The 22,326-nt window shown below is 36.5% G+C and overlaps 1 protein-coding gene across 2 annotated transcripts in view; it reads left to right on the top strand.

Annotated features, from left to right (window-relative positions):
* FCHO2 (FCH and mu domain containing endocytic adaptor 2) overlaps positions 1-17,118 on the top strand; it is a 120,132-nt gene extending 103,014 nt beyond the window's left edge. Inside the window, exons 22-25 of one of the 2 annotated variants that reach the window (XM_088023345.1) lie at positions 9,864-10,063; positions 10,747-10,811; positions 14,277-14,441; positions 14,770-17,118. In XM_088023345.1, coding sequence (XP_087879471.1) covers positions 9,864-10,063; positions 10,747-10,811; positions 14,277-14,441; positions 14,770-14,792 — 453 coding nt within the window. In that variant the 3' untranslated portion in view covers positions 14,793-17,118. The remainder of the gene's footprint in view (positions 1-9,863; positions 10,064-10,746; positions 10,812-14,276; positions 14,442-14,769) is intronic. The other variant, XM_028089651.2, reaches the window with a different exon arrangement.
* The last annotated feature ends 5,208 nt before the right edge of the window (positions 17,119-22,326 follow it).

Consider the following 22,326-nt stretch of genomic DNA (forward strand, 5'->3'; position numbering starts at 1 on the left):
GATGTTATATTCCTGAAAAACCCAAGGAAATCAACTGAAAAGCTATTTGCTATAAGAGCGTTTAGTAAAGTTGAGTTTAATGCAAAAATTAGTAGCATTTTAAATAACCAGTTAGGAATTCTAATGCAGAAAAGATAATGATGATTAAAAAGAAAACAAACTAATCAGAGTTGGAGAGGTAGTATAAGATGGCAACATAGGAGGATCCTGAACTCTCCTCCTTCTATGGACACACTAAATCTACAGCTATATCTGGAACAATTTCCTCTAAAAAAGACCTGAAAACTACCTGAACAGTTCCTTCACGTTAGCAAACAAGAAAAGGGTCACATGGAGGCATGCAGGAGAGGCTGAGACCCAGTCTCCCCACAAACCCCACCTCCAGCACTGCAGTCCACAATCAGAAGGGAACTCACATACCTGGAGCTTCTTCCTGAGTGAAAGGTTCCTACTGCACATCAGGCATCCCAACTTTTAGGACCTGTACCTGAGAGAAGAGCCCCCAGAACATCTAGCTTTGGAAAGCAACAGAGCTCATGCCCATGATTCCCAGGGCTATAGTGATCTGAGAAACAGCTTTTAGAGGGCTCTCACAGAAATTCACTCACCCTAGGGACCAGGGCAGAAGCAGCCATTCAAAAGGTACCCAGACTATATGTGAAAGAGATTCATTTGCTAATCATAAAATGTGAGCCAGTGAGGCAAGGGCCTATAGGGATACTCTCCAGGGATAGAGGAGCTAGTGGGCAGCATTTTAGTGCTAACTTATGAAAGCTGGCAGGTGCCCTATATAAACATATATATACATATATATACATACATATATATACACACACACATACACACACACATACATTGTTTTATTCCAGACTTTTTTTTTTAAGTGGGTACCATCTTTACCATCCAGGGAACATAGGCTGAACAATGTCATTTTTGCACTCTCCCTCTGCCTTGCTACAGCTTGCTGGTATCTTCCACGAAGGAGATTATACACTTGTCTGGAGCCCTGGTTTTTTCAGCTGTTGCCTAGCAGATACCTGTAGATTGCCTGGTCTGGTGGCTAGCAGGTCTTATGCTTCTGGTCTTACAAGACTGTGTATATTTGTTTTATTTAAAAGCTGCTGCCTGATAGTTTGGCTTCCTTCCAATCAGTCTCAGTGTAGGTGCTGAGATTACCTCCTTTGGGATAATGACAGGTCTTGGCACACCTTCAACAATTGGGAGCTATTAAAAAAGAATAAGCTGCTTGGATAATCACGAAATGTCAAGAGACAAGTAGCAGCTAGCAAGGTTGGATGTTAAGGTTCATCTACATGAGGCTACTCCTTCAAGCCTGGGAGAGGTGGCTGTCTCATCTAATACATAGAGACAAACAGAGTCAAGCAAAATCGAGAAAGAAAAGAATGTTTCTAATAAAAGAACAAGATAAAACCTCAGAAAAAATCCTTAATGAAATGGAGGTAAGTAATTTGCCTGATAGAGAGTTCAAAGAAATGGTCATAAAGATGCTCATTGAACTTGGGATAAGAATGGGTGGACACAGAACTTTAACAAAGAAATAGAAAATATAAGAAAGTATCAAATATCAAATGTAAGTCACAGTGCTGAAAAATACAATACATGACTGAGAAACTAGAGGCATTCAACAGACTAGATGGAGCAGGAGGAGGGATCAGTGAACCTGAAGACAGGACAGTGGAACTCACCCAATCAGAGCAGCAAAAAGAATGAAAAAAGTGAGGCTAGCTCAAGGGTCTTGAAGGGGCAACATCAAGCAGACTAACATTTGCATTATAAGTGGTCCAGAAGGAGGAGAGGGTAGAGAAAAGCACAGAGAACTTATTTGAAGAAGTAATAACTGAAAACTTGCCTAACCTGGGGAAGGAAACAGACATCCAGATCCAGGAAGACCAGAAGGTTCCAAGTTAGATGATCCTGAAGAGACTTACACCAAGACATTTTATAATTAACATACCAAAAGTTAAAGAGGTCTTAAAAGTAGCAAGAGAAAAACCACTTGTTACATGTAGGGGGAACCGAGCCCCCCACTCCCATAAGACTGTCAGCATATTTTTCAGCACAAACATTGCAGGCCAGAAAGGGGAGAGCAGGATACATTCAAAGTACTGAAAGAAAACAGCTTCCAACCAAGAATACTCTACCCTGCAAAGTTATCGTTTAGAATTGAAGGAGAGAGAAAGAGTTTTCTAGATAAGCATAAGGTAAACAAGTTCATTACAACGAAACCAGCCTGACAAGAAATGTTAAAAAGACTTTTTTTAAGCTTGAAAAGGGCACTAATTAATAAGAAAACAAATGTAAGTATAAATCTCACTGGCAAAGGTAAGCATATGGTAAAGGTGTAGTGGATGACTTAGAAAGGTAGCATGAGGATTAAAAAAACAAAAATAGTAAAAATCACTATACAGTAATTAGTTAAGGGATACACTAGATAAAGATAAATGTGACATCAAAAACATCAAATGTCGGTGGGGGGAGACTAAAAATAGGTAGAGCTTTAGAATATCTTCGAACTTCAGTGGTTCTCAACTTAAAATAGACAGTTCTAAATATAGTTTGTTATATGTAAGCCCCATAGTAACTACAAAGCAAAAACCTATAGTAGATACACAAAAAATGAGAAAGGAATTTAAGCATGCCAGTAAATAAAGTCCTCAAACCACAAAGGAAGAGCACAAGAGACAAACTATAGAAACAGCCAGGAAACAGTTGACAACATGCCAATAAGTACATAGCTATCAATAATCTGTAAATGGACTAAATTCTCCAATCAGAAGACAGAATAGCTGAATGGATTAAAAATAATAAAAACATCTATATGCTGCTTGTAAGAGATTCACTTCAGATATAAGACCAAAGTTAAAGGAATGAAAGATGTTCCATGCAAATAGAAACCAAAAGAAAGCTGGGGTAGGTTAACAGACAAAATGGACTCTAAAATAAGAGGAATTAAGAGACAGAAGGACATTATATAGTGATAAAGGTGTCAGTCTACCTCTACGATATAATATATATGTGCCCAGCATTGAAGCACCTGAGTATATATATAAAGCATATATTAAGAGACCTAAAGGGAAAAATTGATAGCAGTATAATAGGGGAATGTAATACCCCACTTACATCATCTAGACAAGATACCAGTAAGGAAACATTGTTCTTAAATAACATGTTAGACCAGATGGACTTAAAAGCTATATACAGAACATTCCATCCAAAAGCCAGAATATACCTTTTTCTCAAGTGCACATGGAACGTTCTCCAGGATAGATCATAGATTAGACCACAAAACAAGTCTTAATAAATTTAAAAAGATTGAAATCTTATCAAGCATCTTTTCTGACCGCAATGATATGTAACTAGAAATCAATTAAAGGAAGACTGGAAAATTCACAGATATGTGGAGTTTAAACAGTATGCTGCAGGGGCACCTGGGTGGCTCAGTCATTAAGCCTCTGCCTTCAGCTCAGGTCATGATCCCAGGGTCCTGGGACTGAGCCCTGCGTCGGGCTCCCTGCTGAGCAGGGAGTCTGCTTGTCCCTCTCCCTCTACCCCTCCCCCTGCTCATGTGCTAGATTGCTCGCTCACTCTCTTGCTCTCTTTCTCAAATACATAAAATCTTTTGCAAAAATTAAAAATATGCTACAGAACCATTGGGTCAATGAATAAATCAATAGAGAAATTAAAAATTCTCTCAAAACAAACGAAAATGGAAATACAACAAAAATTTATTGAATGTAGCCAGAGCAGTTCTAAGAAGGAAGTTCATATCAATAAATGCTTACCTGGGAAACAAGAAAAATCTCAAATAAACTTAACTTTACACATCAGAGAATTAGAAAATGAAGCCCAAAGTTAGTGGAATAATGGAAGTAACAAAGAGCAGAAATGAAATACAGATTAAAAATACAATAGAAAAAACTAAGCTGGTTCTTTTAAAAGACAAAATTGATAAACTTTTAGTTAGACTCACCAAGAGAAAAGGAGAGATGGCTCAAATAAATAAAATCAGAAATAAAAGAGGAGACCTTACAACTTATACCACAGAAATACAAAGAGTCATGAGAGACCACTATGAACAATTTTATGCCAAAATATTGCACAACCTAGAAGCAACAGACCAATTTTTAGAAACATACAGCCTTGTAAGACTAAATCCTAATGAAGTAGAAAATCTCAATAGACCAGTTACTAGTAAAGAGACTGTATCAGTAATCAAAAACCTCCCAGCAACAAAAGTCCAGGACAATTCTACCAAACATTCAAAGAAGAATACTCATCCTTATCAAACTGTTCCAAAACAAACAAACAAACAAAAAACAAGAGAAGGCAGCAATTCCATTTTATGAGGCCAGCATTGAGGCCAGCACTGATAACCAAAGCCATACAAGGATACCACAAGAAAAGAAAATTATAGGCCAATATTGCTGATGAACATAGATACAAAAATCTACAACTAAATATCAGCAAACCAAATTCACCAGTACCTTAAAAGGATCATACACCATGATTAAGTGGGATTTATTCTGGAGATAACAAGGATGATGGTTCAACTTTGACAAATCAACCAACATGGTATACCACTAATGAAGTATAAAAATATCATCTCAGTAGATGCAGGAAAACCATTTGACAAAATTCAACATCCATTTATGATAAAAACTCCACAAACTGAATATAGAGGAAACGTATCTCAACAGAATAAAGGCCATATGGGACAAACCCACAGTTAACATCATATGCAGTGGGGAAAAGCGAATAGCTTTTCCTCTAAGATTAGGAATAAGAGAAGGATGCCTACTCTCAACAGTTTAATTCAACGTACTATTTTAAGTCTTAGCCAGAGCAGTTAGGCAAGAAAAAGAAGTAAAATGCTTCCAAATTGGAAAAGTAGTAAAATTGTCACTACAGATGATGTGATATATAGAAAACCCTGAAGACTCCACCAAAAAAACTTATGATAACTAATAAATTCAGTAGAGTTGCAGGATACAAAATCCATATACAGAAATCTTTTGCATTTTTGTACAGCAATAGTGAACTACAGGAAAAAAAAAAAACTATGAAAGCAGTCCCATTTACAAGTTGCTTCAAAGGAATAAAATGCCTAGTAATAAATTTAACCAAGGAGGTGAAAGACCTTTACACTGAAAACTTTGTAAGACAATGATGAAAGAATTGAAGGTGACACAAATAAGTGGAAAGATATTCTGTGCTCATGGATTGGAAGAATATTGTTAAAATATCCATAATAGCCAAAGCTATATAGAATTTCAGTGCAGTCCCTGAAGTTTCAATGCCATTTTTCACAGAAATAGAACGAAGAGTACTAAAATTTGTGTAGAACCACAAAAGACCCCAAATAGCTAAAGAAATCTTCAGAAAGAAAAAGCTGGGGGTATCACACTCCCTGAGTTCAAATGGTATTACAAAGCTCTAGGAGTCCAAACTGTATGGCATGGCCATAAAAACAGACACATAGATCATTGGAACCAAATAGAGTCCAGAAATAAATCAATGCATACATATTCAGTTAATTTGCAGCAAAGGAGCCAAGAATATACAATGGGGAAAGGGTAGCTCTACAACAAATATGTGGGGAAAATTGGACAGCTACATGGTAAAGAATCAAACTGGGCCCCTGTCTTATACCGTACTCAAAAATAAACTCAAAATGTCCATGTACTTGAATTTAAGACCTGAAACCATAAAACTCCTAGAAGAGTAAAAAAGTGGCTAAGTTCCCCTGACAGTGGCCTTGGCAATGATTTTTTGGATCAGACTCCAAAAGCGAAGGCAACAAGAGCAAAAATAAACAAGTGGGACTACCTCAAACTAGAAAGCTTCTGCACAGCAAAGGAAACGATCAGAAAAAGAAAAGGCAACCTACTTAATAGGAGGAAGTATTTGCAAATCAACCTGATAAGGGTTAATACCCAAAAGAATTCATAGCCAACAATCGGATTATAAAATGGGTATGGGGTATGAATAGACATTTTTCCAAAGAAAACACAGATGGTCAGTAGGGCACATGAAAAGATGCTCATCACTAGTCAGGGAAATGCAAATCAAAACCACAATGAAATATCACTTCACATGTGTTAGAATAGCTGTTATTAAAAAGACAGGAATTTACAAGTTGTGGAGAGGGTATGGAGAAAAAAATCTTTGTGTACTGTTGGTGGGGATGTAAATTAGTGCAGCCACTATGGAAAACAATATGGAGATTCCTCAAAAAGAAAAAAATATTCAAAAAGAACTACCATGTGATTTAGCAGTTGGACTCCTAGATACCTGTCTGAAGAAAATAAAAACACTAAGAAATTCATTTTCACTCCCATGTGTACTGTAGCATTACTAACAATAGCCTAGACATGGAAACAACCCAAGTGTCCCTCGACAGATGAAAGCATAAATAAGATGTTGTATGTATTTAATGGACTATTACTTGGCCATAATAAAGAATGAAATCTTGCCATTTGTAACATCATGGATGGACCTTGAGGGCACTACGCTAAGTGAAGTAAGACCAACAAAGACAAATACGGTATAATCCCACTTATATATGGAACTTAAAAAACAAAATGCCAAGCTCAGAGAACAGATTGTTGGTTGCCAAACAGAGGGTTCAGGGGGGTAGGCAAAATGGGTGAAGTGATTCAAAAGTACGAACTTCCAGTTATAAAATAAGTCATGAGGATGGAAGATAGTGTCCTAAGGTTAGTAAAACTATTGCATATTTCAGAGTTGCTAAGAGGGTAGATCTTAATCCTCATCATGAGAAAAAATAATTGTGATTTTGCAGTGTATACAAATATATTGAATATGCTGTCTGACTGAAATTCATGTCAATATACCACAATAAAAATTCTTTTAAAAATCTGTTACACCATCCTTTCCTATAGCCACAGTGAACAACAACAATAAAAACCAATTAGGAAAAAAACCTAACAATCTCTACTGAGCTGAATATAACTATAAAGGAATACTTTATTCAGATGAAGAGTTTAGGTGTTTCTAAAATAACTTACAAATTTAATGTAATCCTGATCACAAACTTAGTAGAAGTGTGTACGTATTGGTGTTTAGAAACTTGACAGTCATTTTCAGGTTCTCTAGAAGAATAAAGCTTGGAATAATCAGTTAAATGTCTTAAATGGTAATGTGGAGTAATGTTTGAGTTTTAATGGGAAAACTTTTTGTAAGGTGACAGTATTTATAGTAGTTTGGAACTGGCAGAATAGATGGCCAGATCAAAGGAAGAGTATGTCCAGAAATGGATCTAAGAATAAATGGAAAACTTGACAAATTAGCATTTCAAGGCAATGTGGAAATGATGAGTTTTTCAATAAATGGTACTGGGGCATCAGGCGGGAGATTTGGGAAAAAATTCACTGAATCCCTAACTCATACCTTTAAACAAAATAAAATCTGCATGTATCAATAATAGTAACAGATGAAACCATAAAGTTACTAAAATAAATCATGGGTGAATATAAATCTGTGGGTATATATGCAAGTGTGTATATATGTATAACTATATATATTTTACATATTTTGATCTTGAAATGTCAAGACCTAAGTGTAATACAAAACCCAGAAGCCATGAATGAGAGAGTGAGATCTTTGACAACAAGTAAATCAGCGTATATAAACTCTTTCTGTTAAAACAGATTCTTAAACAGAACCCATATTTAATCTGAGGGAAAAGTATTTGTAATATATAAGACCAAAGGGTTACTGTAAACCTTATAAATTAGTAAGTAAAAGGTGATTAACTCAATAGATAGGTAACTTACAGAAGATGCTCCACGTCAGTAGTAATGAGAGCAACGAATATTAAGACAGTGAGATATCAGTTTTATCCCATTAATTGATAAAAATGGGCAAGACTGCTCCATTAAGAGAGGTGTGACCACTTGTTAGAAGGTGTACAAGTTAATCAAACTGATTAGAAAGCAGTTCTTTTAGGTTGTTGAATTAGATTGCTGAATAGTCGAATTTTTAAAGAATTATTTAGAGAACACGAGCAGGCGGGGCAGAGGGAGAGAAAAAATTTCAAGCAGACTCCGTCCTGAGTGCAGAGCCCAGCACGGGGCTCCATCTCAAGATCCGGAGATCACAACCTGAGCCAAAACAAAAGTCTGATGCTTAAATGACTGTGCCACCCAGGTGCCCCTGAATAGTTGAACCTTTAATTTAGCAATTCCACCTCAAGAAATCAGTTCTTCAAATATCACAAAAATGGGCAAAAAACGAAGATTAAGGTACAAAGGATATTCACTGCAGCATTTTATGAGAAGCCACTGAAGTACACATCTACAGAAGAGATTCATTAAATGAGTTACTACAGCCTTTAAAAAGAATGAGATCCATGTATGCATGCCTCCCAAGTGTGTAAGGTAATGTACCACGGTGTTAACAATGGGGAGTAAGAATGTCAAGGGATAAGTTTCCTGTTTCATCTGAAATTTTTTTTTTAAGATTGTATTTATTAGAGGGTGGGGGGATGGGTTAGCCTGGTGATGGGTATTAAGGGGGGCACGTTCTGCGTGGAGCACTGGGTGTTATGCACAAACAACGAATCATGGAACACTACATCAAGAAGTAATGATGTAATGTGTGGTGATTAACATAACAATAAAAAATTTTTAAAAAAAGATTGTATTTATTAGAGTGAGTACAAGGGGTGGGGGGGGGTATAGAGGGAGAAGCAGGCTTTCTGTTGAGCAGGGAGCCTGACGTAGCACTTGATGCGAGGACCCTGAGATCATTACCTGAATCAAAGGCACATGCCTAACCAGCTGAGCCACCCAGGCGCTGCCCTCCTTGCCGCCATACTATTCTGAATTTTTAATAGAGTAATGGTATTAAAGTGGCTTGTGTTTCTAGAAAATAAATACTTTATAAAAAGTGCTGCCACTTAGGGCGCCTGGGTGGCTCAGTTGGTTAAGCGACTGCCTTCGGCTCAGGTCATGATCCTGGAGTCCTGGGATCGAGTCCCACATGGAGCTTCCTGCTCAGCAGGGAGTCTGCTTCTCCCTCTGACCCTCCCCCCTCTCATGTACTCTCTCTCTCATTCTCACTCTCTCAAAATAAATAATAAATAAATCTTTAAAAGTGCTGCCATTTAAATGGGCTTAAAGTTTATTCAAAGTATTCATTATTAATTCTGTACTATTCAGTGCTTGTTTACTAGGAATAGCATGAAAGTATATATCATAAGTAGATAATAATGTATGTTACTGAGAAAAGGCAAAGTGTGCAGAATAAAGAATGAAAATGTAATATTAGTGTAAATTTAGACAGGGTGATCAGGGTAGGTCTCATTAAAAAGGAGTTATTTGAGCAGGGAACTAAAGAATGGAAAAGAATTGCACCATTTACTATGGGTCATGTGGTTAAACACTGGCAATTGGAAGTATTCTAATTCTCGACTTGCGGTATTGCATGATTTTTTTTAATTGAATTTTCTTAAATTCATAAGAAATCTTAGAATTCTGTGTTGGATATTGAGAGATACTCAAAAGTTACATGCATAAATAAGAATCACCTCATATCATATTCTGGACCTTGTACCTAAGCTTCTGAGTCAGATTTTCTGTATTTGGATCTACAGGAATGTGTATTTTGCACAAGTATCATGGATATTTTGATGTATGTAGTTCTAGATCCACACTTGGAGAGTGACTCTTCCTCCTTTGAGATGAACCTGCTTTATTCTGCCTAGCAGTATTTCCGTCATTGTTTCTGATTCCAAGACCTCTTGTGGTCATGTATACATCTCAATAGCATGACTTGTTTACTTTTGGGGCAAAAAACTTTCTTGGGTTTTCTCTTTAAAGGTATCATCAAATGGTATTCAGTCCACTCCTCTAAATCTTGCAACATACTGGAAATGCAGTGCTGGCACCACAGATCTTAGAGTGGATTATAAGTACAACCCAGAAGCTATGGTCGCACCAAGTGTGCTTTCCAACATACAGGTGGTGGTACCTGTGGATGGAGGAGTCACAAACATGCAGTCCCTTCCCCCTGCAATATGGTAAATTTTAGATTTCTGAATTCCTGCTAAATTTCTGCTCCAAGTCCCAACTTCTAGAACCTATGTTCTCAAAGTTGTCTTGTAAGTTTGAAAAGTTTTAGTGCATTTTACCGTGGAAACCATGGTAATGTATGAAAGATGCTGTTCATCCTAGTAGTCAAACCACAGTAGTCTCATTCCAAAAGTGGGTTTGCTGTCACCACCCAGACCTGAATGATACAGTACAACTTTACCCTTAGGCAAATTGCTTAACCTCTGTAAACTTTTTCTTAAAAAAAAAATTACTTTGCGAGTTAAATATAGCATCTAGCATATCCGTAAGGACACCTGTCTTATTAGTTTAGTAACTCTCATCTCTTAACTTCCTCTCTTGTTCCCTTTATTAATATGAGATTCTGACACTATTTGCTTCACTGATTTTCTTCTTTAGTAATGAAGGTACCAAACCACCTATACATTCAGTTTTCCTTTCTCTGACCAGAAGAATTTTGTAATCTAGTAAATTTCCATTAATTAAGATATTAGCATATATCATAAACACATCTTCACCGGGTAATACTAAAAGTAAATTTAGCCCTATAGTTGTTCTGGTGAAATATTTAAAATACAGTTACTTTTTGACTGCCCATCCATTTATTAGGCACTATACTGGACACTTAATTTGAAGATATTTGTTGTTACAGGAATGCAGAACAAATGAAAGCCTTGTGGAAACTCTCTGGTATTTCAGAGAAATCAGAAAATGGAGGTAAGTGTGTATATGCTTTTTTGTTTGTAATGCAGTGCCCCTGAAAATGTATTTTTTTAGGCATCTTTATGGAAAGGTTTTTCTTGGATTTTCATGCCTTCAGTTCTAGAATTGACCACTAGGTGGAAGTTAATACCTTAAATAAGAGTGCACCAGTTGATATTCAGAACACATTTTTTCCCTCTAGATTGAATATGCTTTCTCTGTTAAGAAAAAGCAGTTGTTTCACTGTAACTTTATAAAAACTGTGTAAATGTGTGTGCTCACATGGTAACAGTCAATTTACTTTAGTAGGTATTTTCAAGTAGAACCATCTATCCTGCTGGGTAACGTGATAACTAACTGAAACTCTCTTAACACACCCTTTAGGTCGTTCTGTTATTGGGGTCCTGGCCTCCCAGAAATCATGCAGAAGCTTCCAGACTTTAAAAATCCTCTTTCTTTGCCTTCCCACCTTCCTAAGACAACTTCTCCTAGTCGTATCACCTTAGTAAAACCAACCATCAGCAGCTTTTACTTCTCTGCTTATTATTTTAAGGAGAAACAAGTTAATTGCTTACTCCCACCAAGTCTCCATCTGTTTGTGTTCAAAATGCAAAGGAAAAATCTCTGCTGGGTGGTCACCCTAGTGTCTCCTCTAAGTCAACTTAGAACATAATTTCCAGGACCATCAAGTCTTTACTATCATTTTCTCTTAAAGTTAAGAGAATTCTCCTGCTCTCCTTTTTTTTTTAATTAATATATAATGTATTATTTGTTTCAGGGGTACAGGTCTGTAATTCATCAGTCTTACACAATTCACAGCACTCACCATAGCACATACCCTCCCCAATGTCCATCACCCAGTTACCCCATCCTTCCCCCCCCCCCACCCCACTCCACAATCCTCAGTTTTTTCCCTGAGATTAAGAGGCTCTTATGGTTTGTCTCCCTCTCTGGTTTCGTCTTGTTTCATTTTTCCCCTCCCTCCCATGATCCTCTGCTTTGTTTCTCAAATTCCACATATCAGTGAGATCATATAATTATCTTTCTGATTGATTTATTTCACTTTCCTGCTCTCCTTTGAATGCCTAATTTAACCTTCAATAACTTTTCCTGTTAAGTAGGTTTTTTGGTTTTTTTTTTTTTTTTAGCTTTTCCAGTTTTGCTTAAGCTTTTTCTCTTTGAACATTTTAAGCATACTGTGATCAAAACATAAATCATTTTAGTAGGTTTTCTCATGTATTTCTTTATCAAGGACCAGCAACATATCTGTAGTGGCTATTTATTTATACATGCCATGCTGAATCAGACTTTTACTAGAGAAACATCTATTTGGTGAAATAGCCAAGATGATCTACAGTTCCTTTGTTGCTGTTTGCCTATTTTCAGGTGCCAGTGGTGCTGACTTTTACTCAAGCATTATGGCTTCTGGGGAGACAAATTTGAAATTCGTAGTTAAAACTAGAAGTAAACCAGAAATCCTGTTTGAATTGAGGGCTTACAACCAGTTAGCAGGGAAGGGAGGACATAGATTTTTTTCCCCTTAATGAAACCGTACTCTTTTAAGTACTAACGAGGGAAATTGTTCCTTCAAAAATAAGATACAAATTTTCTAACCAGATATTTTAATAGTTTGCCTCTGCTGTGCAGGTATGGAGTGCGTGAAGAAATGGAAAAATCTTTTAAATGTGGTTCTGATTTGGTTAGTCAGCCTTTAAAAAGAAATATCCAAATTAGAATACTGTAAAATAGGAATATGTTTCTACTCTGGCATTATGCCCAGAAGAGGGACAGGAAATAATTCTCAAGTTTAAAGACTGCCAAGGTGGCTGCTCTTGGCCTATGTAGTAGCACTTCCACAGAATTGAATTGCCTATCAAGAGAACTGTAAAAGTGTAAGGAGGGTTTGGACAGTGGTTAAGAATTAGACAGCAGTTCATCCCCCAGCTGGTCTGTGCCATCAGGTGCAGTCCTGCAGGCTGGATCACGGTTATGGTATCTTCCTCCAGATTTCCCTCTGTGGTGTTCAGCTTCTGTGCAAGGAATCCTAGAATGTCACTCCTGCTACCTAGCAATTCCATCTCTTTTCCTTGACCAGAAACCTGAGCATGCCCCTAGACGACTCCTTTCCCCCTCTTTTGACTCCAACTCTGAAATATCTTTCAAATGCACATACTTCTTTCCTTTCCCTTAGCCTAGTTGAGATCCCCTGTTTAATCAACTGTCACCTAGAATTCGACACTGTTTTATTGGCTTTTAGTTGGTTTCCCTACCTTGCATCTTGTACTTCTGTCCCCTTTTGAGATACTAATCTGAAATGTTTTTGTCTTCCTTATCTTAGCGGCTCCCTATGATTATTTCTTATCATGAATTGTACAGATACTTCGAACGTGTTCCTTCCTCCAACTCTAGTCTTATCTTCTGCCACTCTTGCATCCTGTTCTCCAGCTCTTCTGCGATGTATGCAGTTCCCTTAAAGGCCCTGTGCTCTCTCAGGCCTCCCATCTCTGTACCTGTAGTTACCGCTGCGTGCAATTCACATTGGGCCCATAGCTCTTGAGAGCTCTTTTACAGCATTTATCATATTCATAATTATTTGGTTTACAGTTTCTGGCACACAGACTGAGGTACGTTGAATAAATGGTTATATTGAAAAGAAAGCATCTCAGAACTACCTAGTTGACCCTTGACCAATGCAGGGGTGAGGAGTGCCGAACCCTCTGCACCCCAACCACCCTGGCGGCACTGTAGAGTCAAAAATCCACATATAACTTTGACTCCCCCAAAATTTTATTAGTAATAGTCTACTGTTGGCCAGAAGTTCTACTGATAACAGTTGAAAATACTGTTCTGTGTATTCTCTACATAGATATTGTCAAAATAAAGTAAATAAAAGAAAATGTTAAGAAAATCGGAAGAGAAAATACATTTACAGTACTGTATTGATGGGGGGAAAAAAATCCATGTTTAAGTGGACCCACATAGTTCAAACCCATGTTGTTTACAGGTCAGTTGTATTTGGCATCATAGTACCAGTTAAATTTGAAGAAGCGGAGTAGAAAATCATGTTGATACAGCTTTCCCAGTCTTAGCTGTCTTTCCTTCTTTACCTCTCCCACCCCCTTAATATGGTAGTTGCTGTCATTTCCTTTTGACTTTATTCCTACTCGAACTCCTCCTAGGGTTTCCCTCTGAACTGCCCTCATGGACTCCCTTTTTCTCTTTTGACTTACTTCCGCATGTGTCTGTATGTAGCACGCAGAATCTCAGTAGGAATCTACCAGGGTGTTTACTATTAAGTCAGAGAGAAGCAAGGATTAAATTAATTCAGATTCACTGAATAAAGTCTGCTTTGGAAACAGGACAGTGGTTTGTTTACTGTATACATTTTATGAATTTGGCATAGGACATAGTTCATCTTCACTTGTTTCTATGTCAATTTTATGTTGCCCTATGTAAGTTCTTTTATTCTTTGCCTTGTAGGTTCTGGGTCCCTCAGAGCAAAATTTGATCTTTCAGAAGGACCTAGTAGACCCACCACACTTGCAGTGCAATTCCTCAGCGAGGGAAATACCCTCTCAGGAGTAGATATTGAACTTGTAGGCACTGGCTATAGGCTTTCCTTAGTAAAGAAGCGGTTTGCCACTGGTAAGTTGGGAGATTTTAAGTTTTTAATGTACATGGGAAACATATTCGAACAGTAAGTTTCTAAGCAACTGTTTAAATTGTCAAGCAGTTTATAATCTAAAGTCATGGAAACTTTCTTCTTTGACCTTTGTACAAAGTACCAGGTAGAGACACACCTGGGAGAGAGTAATCATGGTCCGGACAGCTGGACCTGGACAGCTGTGATGTTTCTAATGTATTGTAAACAGCAGGTGGGAACTGAGTTTGTGTATCTGTACCCACAGTGAAAATGTCCTCCTTTGAGTTCATTTGAAAGTGTAATTGCTGGGGTCTGCTTGGTGTTTTTCAGGACGATACCTGGCGGATTGTTGATAGACCTGGGAAACTGGTTGGCTCAAGAGAATTACAGGCCTGCTATCCTGTGTTGTCTGTTCTTTCCAACTCTATTTTAGCTTGTATTAGGTCTTTGAACTTACACATATTTGAGAACTGATTACAAACATTAAATTGCACTTTTGAAGTGAGTCATCAAAAGCAATAGCACTGAAATGATTTTCAACTCTGTTAATGATCAACTGCCATATTCCAGAAGCACCTTTGTTGAGATTCTCAGTAAAATGAAGTTTTCCTAGGCTGAAATTTTACATTATCTTCAGTGTCTGAGTTGTAGCGTATTATCACGCCTAAAATTTCAGGAGAGCAAGCACAAAATAATTCAGCTTTCCATTAATTTTTAGAGTCAGAAATTTCCTAAGTTTGATATTGAATGGAGACACACAGAACGTGAATTGTAAGTTTTGGATAATGTTAATTTAGAATACTCAATCAAATTGAGTTATGTGCCATAATCAAACCAGAGTCCAAGGCGTATGCAAAAAATGTATAATTTGATTCTCATATAAACATTAATAAAGTGTAGATGGTGTTTTGTATGATTTTTTTTAATTCTCAAGTGCAATGTGTTTTAAAATAAGCTTGCAAAAGACCGCAGAGGAATTTACTTCTGCAGTTAGTTAACTTTATAGAATTTGTGATTGTTTTTAAGAATTAATGCTGTAGATTTAATTTATTTTTATATGGATTACATAATGTGTGCCTTTTAAAACAATAACAAAAGCCAGAAATGTGCCTATCCAGTTTGTGTTCATTAACGTGCCTCACTTTCCCCCCCCCCACAGTCTGGATCTTCTATCTTAGGGTGGTCATTTTTACAAGATAATTGCCATTTCTGTAAATACCTTTGGCCTCAGTTGGGAAGGGAATTCAGAGTAACTAAAGGGTAATTTGTACTTAAAAACCCTGGCTCACTTCTTTAGTAATACACTGTAGCCACTAGAAAGAGAACTATACCTAAGGGCATATGTTTACAGGGGGGAAGGTTACCTTCAGTTATTCCACCTAAGTATGTAAATCATAAAACAAACATTGAAAAACTGATTAATGGTTAATTGGTAACTGCTGTTTTATTTCTCAACTTGGCATTTCCCTTCATTCTGTTTATCATTGGAAATTTATATACATTTACTGAATGTGAGCATGAATTTTGTATTTTGTGAGGAACACATTTAAGAAATACTAGTTTTGGCATTGGAGAAGTACTGCCAGTTGTTTTCATTTCAACAGTTGGAAAAATTACCAATTTATATGTTTTTATTATTTAACTGCCACCTACTAGAAATGGGGAGATTATTTGAAGTGATGGATTGGGTTAAGCCTTTCTTGAACTACTAATATTAAATAGTAAAAAACCTAACTTTGTAGCAAATCCTGATTAACTGAAAGACTTAAAATATTTTGGACAGTTTCATAATTTACAAATGGGAGTTTTATTTATAAGGATAAATGCCAGTGTCTGCATTTTTACATAGAAGTGATAAATTGTGTTATATAATTTATATAAAACCACTAATTATTCTGTTAAGCTTTACAGAACATAAAACCCCTACTACTAGACACTTATGTAATGTCTTGCTCTACTAAATATAGCAGGAAATCTACTTATTAGCAATACATATAACACAATATGTGCTTTTTAAATATATTCAGTGTTAGCCCAGTTCTAAATTTAGATTTGACTAAAGCAACACATTAAGACAATTTGCTGAAATGTTCATCTTTACTACATAGCGAAATGAGAATTGCTAACTCTTACATTGTGTTCTTTTAAATGCCAATTACAGTCCCTTACTGGAATCTTAAATGTAACTGCTTTGTAATTGGGCTGCTTTTAATGGGCAGTTAATACTTTATTATTGGACTTGACACCATTACACTCACCATGTTTGTTTTTAAATCAAGTATTACCTGAAAATGTTCAAATTAGTGAAATGGTTAAACTTCTGCACTTTCTTAATTACCACAGTCTTCATACCAAGTGTTGATACCTACATTTGTATTTTAGGCGCAGGTTACAATTTTGAAGCCATATGAGTTTATATTGATTTTTTCATTTAAAAATCCACTAATGGTATAAAAAAGACCAGTAGATTTTCAATGGGAAATGTATTTAGCAAGCTGGTTCTTGCTTATGTATAGTGATAAACTTTGTAGCTGCCTTCTTTAACCAAGAATTTGTAAACACAGAACTCTAACAAATGTGAGTTTTTAAGAAATATTATTTACTACTTTGAGTTGTAATTAGAACAATGCAAATCTATCTTACACAATTTTGTAAATATTTTTGATTTTTCCATAAAATGTAAATTTTACATAAAAGTTGTGCCCTTAATAAACATGTAATATATAATTTATCTGTTGGTTTGTGTCTTTGTACCCCTACTGATAGGACAAGGCAAGCTAGGTAAGGAGTAATTGGTTTTGAACTTGGTATCACCATTTAGACAGGCATACAGATTGATCTGTTAATTTTAATTGGTTATATCAGAAAACTTTATTTGCAGTGTCACCTCAAAATGTAGAAATTGTTTAATAAGAGATTTTTAAATATATTTAAATGCATTTTCTAATGTATAGTTTCTAAATATATTTAAATTGATATTAAGCTTTAGCAAAGACTTTCCTCCTGATATAACAAGTGATTACTTGGCCTTTTCCTTATGGTTGCAGTGTGGCTGCCACAGGTCCAGAGTATATAATTACATCGGAAGCTGGGAGAAGGGGCAGTGCCTGGTGTATCTGTCCTGTCAGGGGAAAAAAAAAAAAAAAAGCTTTTCCAGAAGCTTCCACCACATTTGTGCTTATATCCTGTTGCCTAGTATTGTGTAAGAGAGGCAGAGTAAGCAAGTAGTCTTTATAATGAAAATGAGCGAAGGAGAAGGGACTGGACAATAGGTCAGCCACAGAATTCCTAACTGCCTAACTGGTACAGGAGTATTTCCTTATGGCTTATCGCCAGTCAGATCTTTGCATTATTCCAGTCAATTTCAAGAAAAAAAAAGGGGGGGGGTTGTTTGTTTTTGTTTTTTTAAGATAAACAGCAATGGGCAGGGCAAACTTGAAAATCTTCTGTTTTTATCTTTAGGAAGAATCTATCAGTATAACCTTTGAATAGAATAATTTGAAACCAAAGCACATCACTATCTGTGGTGAACATAGATGCCAAAATCCTCAACAAAATATTAGCAAACCACATTCAACAATCCACTAAAACGATCATTCACAACAGCCAAGCAGGATTTATTCCAGGGATGCAAGGATGGTTTAACATACACAAAATCAATATAGTATACTCTATTAACAAAATTAAAACTAAAAATGATATAATCATTTCAAAAGATGCAGAGAAAGCACCTGACAAAATTCAACATCAATTCATGATAAAAACTCCCAACTAAGTGGGCAGAGAGGAAATATACTTCAATATAATAAAGGCCATATACAGCAAACCCACTGTTCAGTGGGTGAAATGCTGAAAGCTTTTCCTCAAAGATCATGACAAGATTAGGATGTCCACTCACCAGAGTGCTGGAAGTCCTACTCATAGCAATCAGAAAGAAAAGGAAGTGAAAGGCCTCCAAATTGGTAAGGAAGAAGTAAAACTCACTAGTTGCAGATGAAGGATACTGAATATAGGAAACCCTAAATACACCAAAAAATTATCAGAACTAAAAAATTCAAGAAGGTTGTAGGATACAAAAATAAATCAGTTGCTTTTCTATACACTAAAAGCAAAATAGCAGAAAGAGAAATTAAGAAAACCAAAACCCATTTACAATTACATTAAACAGTATAAAATACCTAGGAATACATTTAACCATTGAAGTAAAAGACCTATACTCTGAAAACTTTAAGATAACTGATGAAACCAACAAAAGACAACACAAACAAATGGGAAAGTATACTATGTTCATGAATTGGAAGAATATTGTTAAAAATGTCCAACCCAAAGCAATCTACAGAGCCAATGCAATTACTATCAAAATACCACTAGTATTTTTCCACATACTAGAACAAAAACAATTCTAAAGTTAAAAAAAAAAGATTTTTTAAGTAATCTCTACACCCACTGTGGGGCTCAAACAACCCTGAGATCAAGAGTCACGTACTCTACCAACTGAGCCAGTCAGGTGCCCCATAAAAATCTCAAATTCTTAGGGAACTACAAAAGACCCTGAACAGCCCAAGCAATCTTGAGAAAGGAGAACAAAGCTGGAGATACCAACATCCCAGTTTTCAAGTACACTACAAAGCTGTAGTAATCAAAACAGCGTGGTATTGGCACAACAACAGAGATCAATGAAATAGAAATTGAGAACCCAGAAATAAATCCATGGTTATATGGTCAATTCTTCTACAACAAAGGAAGCAAAAATACACAGTGGGTTAAAGACAGCATCTTCAATAAATGGTGTTGGGAAAACTGGATAGCTACATGCAAAAGAATGAAACCACTTTCTTGTACCATACAGGAAAAACTCAAAATAGATTAAAGACCTGAATTCATAAAACTCCTTAAAGAAAACAGGCAGTAATCTCTTGGACATCAACCTTAGCCATTTGTTTCTGGATAGGTTTCCCCAGGCAAGGGAAACAAAAGCAAAAATAAACAACAGGCACTACATCAAAACAAAATTTTTTGCGCAGCAAAAGAAACCAACAAAAGCCACTGAGAGAAGATATTTACAAATGATACATACAATAAGGAGTTAACATCCAAAATATAGAACACCAAAAAAAAAAATAGTCTGATTGAAAAGTGGGCAGAAAACCTGAATAGACATTTTTCCAAAGAAGACATACAAAAATGGCTAACAGACACATGAAAAGGTGCTCAACATCACTCATCATCAGGGAAAGTCAAGTCAAAACCACAAGGAGCTACCACCTCTCACCTGTCAGAATGGCTAGAATCAAAAACAAGACCAAATTTTAGCAAGAATGTAGAGGAAAGGAAACCCCATGCACTGTTGGTGGGAATGCGAACTGGTATAGCCACTGTGGGTAGCAGTAGTATGGAGATTCCTCAAAAAAAAAAAAAAAACAAAAAAACAAACAAAAAAAAAACCTAAAATAGATATACCATTCAACCCAGTAATTCCACTTCTGGATATTTAGCTGAGGAAAATTAAAACATTAATTTCAAAAGATACAGGCAGCCCTCTGTTTGCGGCAGCATTATTTACAAATACAATAGCCAAGATATGGAAGCAGCTCAAGGTTCCATGGATAGATGAATGTGGTGTGTATACAATTACTATTACTCAGTTATTAAAAAAAATTAGATCTTGTTATTTGAAACAACATGGATGGACCTGGAGGGTATTATGCTAAGTCATTATGCTAAGTGAAGTAAGTCAGAGAGAAAGACAAATAGTGTATGATTCCACTTGCCTTTGAAATCTAAAAAACAAAAACAATGAACTAAGAACCAGAGACAGATTCCTAACTACAGAGACCAAACTGATGATTCCCAAAGGAGATATGGGTATAAGGACAGCTGAAATAGATAAAGGGCATTGAGAGGTAGAAACTTCCACTTATAAAATAAGTAAGCCACGAAAAGTACAGCATAGGAAATGTAGTCAGATCTGTAATAATGTTGTATAGTAAGTGCACATAGTACGGGGAACATTGAGTAATGTATAGAATTATCCAATCACTATGTTATACAGCTGAAACTAGAATATCAACTATACATCAATAAAAATTTTTACAGATGTGCATGCAAAACCAAAAAAAAAAAACAAACCAGAAAAAATACTGGCATACCGAAGAACATATAAATTAAACGTTTACAAATAAAAGTATATGAGTAAGAAATTTTAATTGGTGCTATAGAGAAAGTACTATATTTCAGTACTTCCAGGGAATTTCAAGTGAAACACCTTGAAACCAGAGGAGTTTCTATGAACAATTTTTAAAAACAAACTCATCGATGTAGCAAAATAATGAGATTCGGAAGTAGAAGTAAAAAGCCTCATGAGCCTGGTAGCGGCTGGTAGCCAGAACAGAATTCTAGTTCAATTTTAAATTTACCTAAAAAATAATAATTCTAACATAAATTTAAGTATTAATCCTAAGAGGTATAAGATGTAGGATACAAGCTTCTTTGGCAAATAAGTATCAATAGTATCACAGTTGGATTCAAAGCAAACAGCAATTAAGAAAGCATTCAAGCTCAATAATATACTTAATTCCAATAATAAAATGAACTCCTAATTTAGGACTGGATCAATTCATCAAAGCGATACTGTTTGAGTAACAAGTGTTACTTCCCCTCACATAAACTTAGAACGGGTGATCGCTGACAGTTAATAAAAAAAGTTAATTATTTATTAAAGCAACTGTTAACCAGGCACAGGTGTGCACTTAGGGGACGTGGGAAGGTAACAGTAACTGGGCAAGCACAAACCCCACCTGTTTACCACAAACATCACCTCTGGCATTTTTAGTATTGGAGGCACGGCTGTGGCGGATATAAGGGTGGTGGGATCCTGACTGTGCAAAGGAGGCCAAATCATTTCTTCTCTAAATAAGGACTTGTGTGATTGGCCACAGGAGGGTTTCACTGTCTCTTACTTTTCGTCAGAGAAGCTGACCTTGCTGTGAAGACGGGGGAAGGACAGATGAAAAAACACTACAAATTGTAACTAATTAGCCTACCAAACCCCAAACTTCAACAGAACTTTAAATAGACTAACAACATAAGTTGGCGTGACCGTGGTGAATAAAACAAACTGACTAAAATCCACAAACTAGTCAAAATATTGTATCATCTACTGATCCAAAAACTTTATCAACAGAGCATGTTACGCTAGGTCTGACAGCACCATCCTATTTTAGAGTTCGCATTGACAAGAGGGTTTCTGACTTCGATGTTAGGTCCAACATCCCTAAGAGGTCACGGCTACTAATGGTTCATTTGTTCGGTGGTAGAAGCCCCACATGATCGGAGTTCATACCTGAGTCATCCAGGTTGGATTCCATCTCCTATTTCTCCCAGTACGGAAGGACCAGAGAAATAAGACCTACTTTATAAAAGCACTTTTGAACAGAGGATATGATCTTAATCTAATTAATTTATACCAGCCCTGCTCGAGAACAGAGTTTGTAAGGGCGGCAGAGCCGGTAACTGCATAAAAACCTTTTATAGCCAGAGGTTCGATTCCTCTCCTTAACAAGGTGTATCATTAACCTTAATTCCCCTTCGACACACCATAGCATTCCTTCCACTAACTGAATGAGAAGTACGAGGCTATGTGCAACTCCATACAGGGCCAGACATCATTAGACCTCAGGCCCTGCTCCACCCTATGGTCGAGACTATTTTGTAAACAAGTTTATCGTACAAGTGTATTTATAGGCATTCATAGAACTCTCTTTCCGCAATAGTTTCTTGGCCTTTCAGGGATACCACGAGTTCACTTTGATTATCCAGATGCACACACACCATGAAACACCATCTCTTCAATAGGTTCATTCATTAACAGCAGTACAGGAAAAGTCC

The sequence above is a fragment of the Eumetopias jubatus genome, unplaced genomic scaffold, assembly GCF_037043125.1.
Source record: "Eumetopias jubatus isolate StellerSeaLion01/CBP00866 unplaced genomic scaffold, mEumJub1_p1.0 scaffold_5, whole genome shotgun sequence".
NCBI lineage: Eukaryota > Metazoa > Chordata > Mammalia > Carnivora > Otariidae > Eumetopias > Eumetopias jubatus.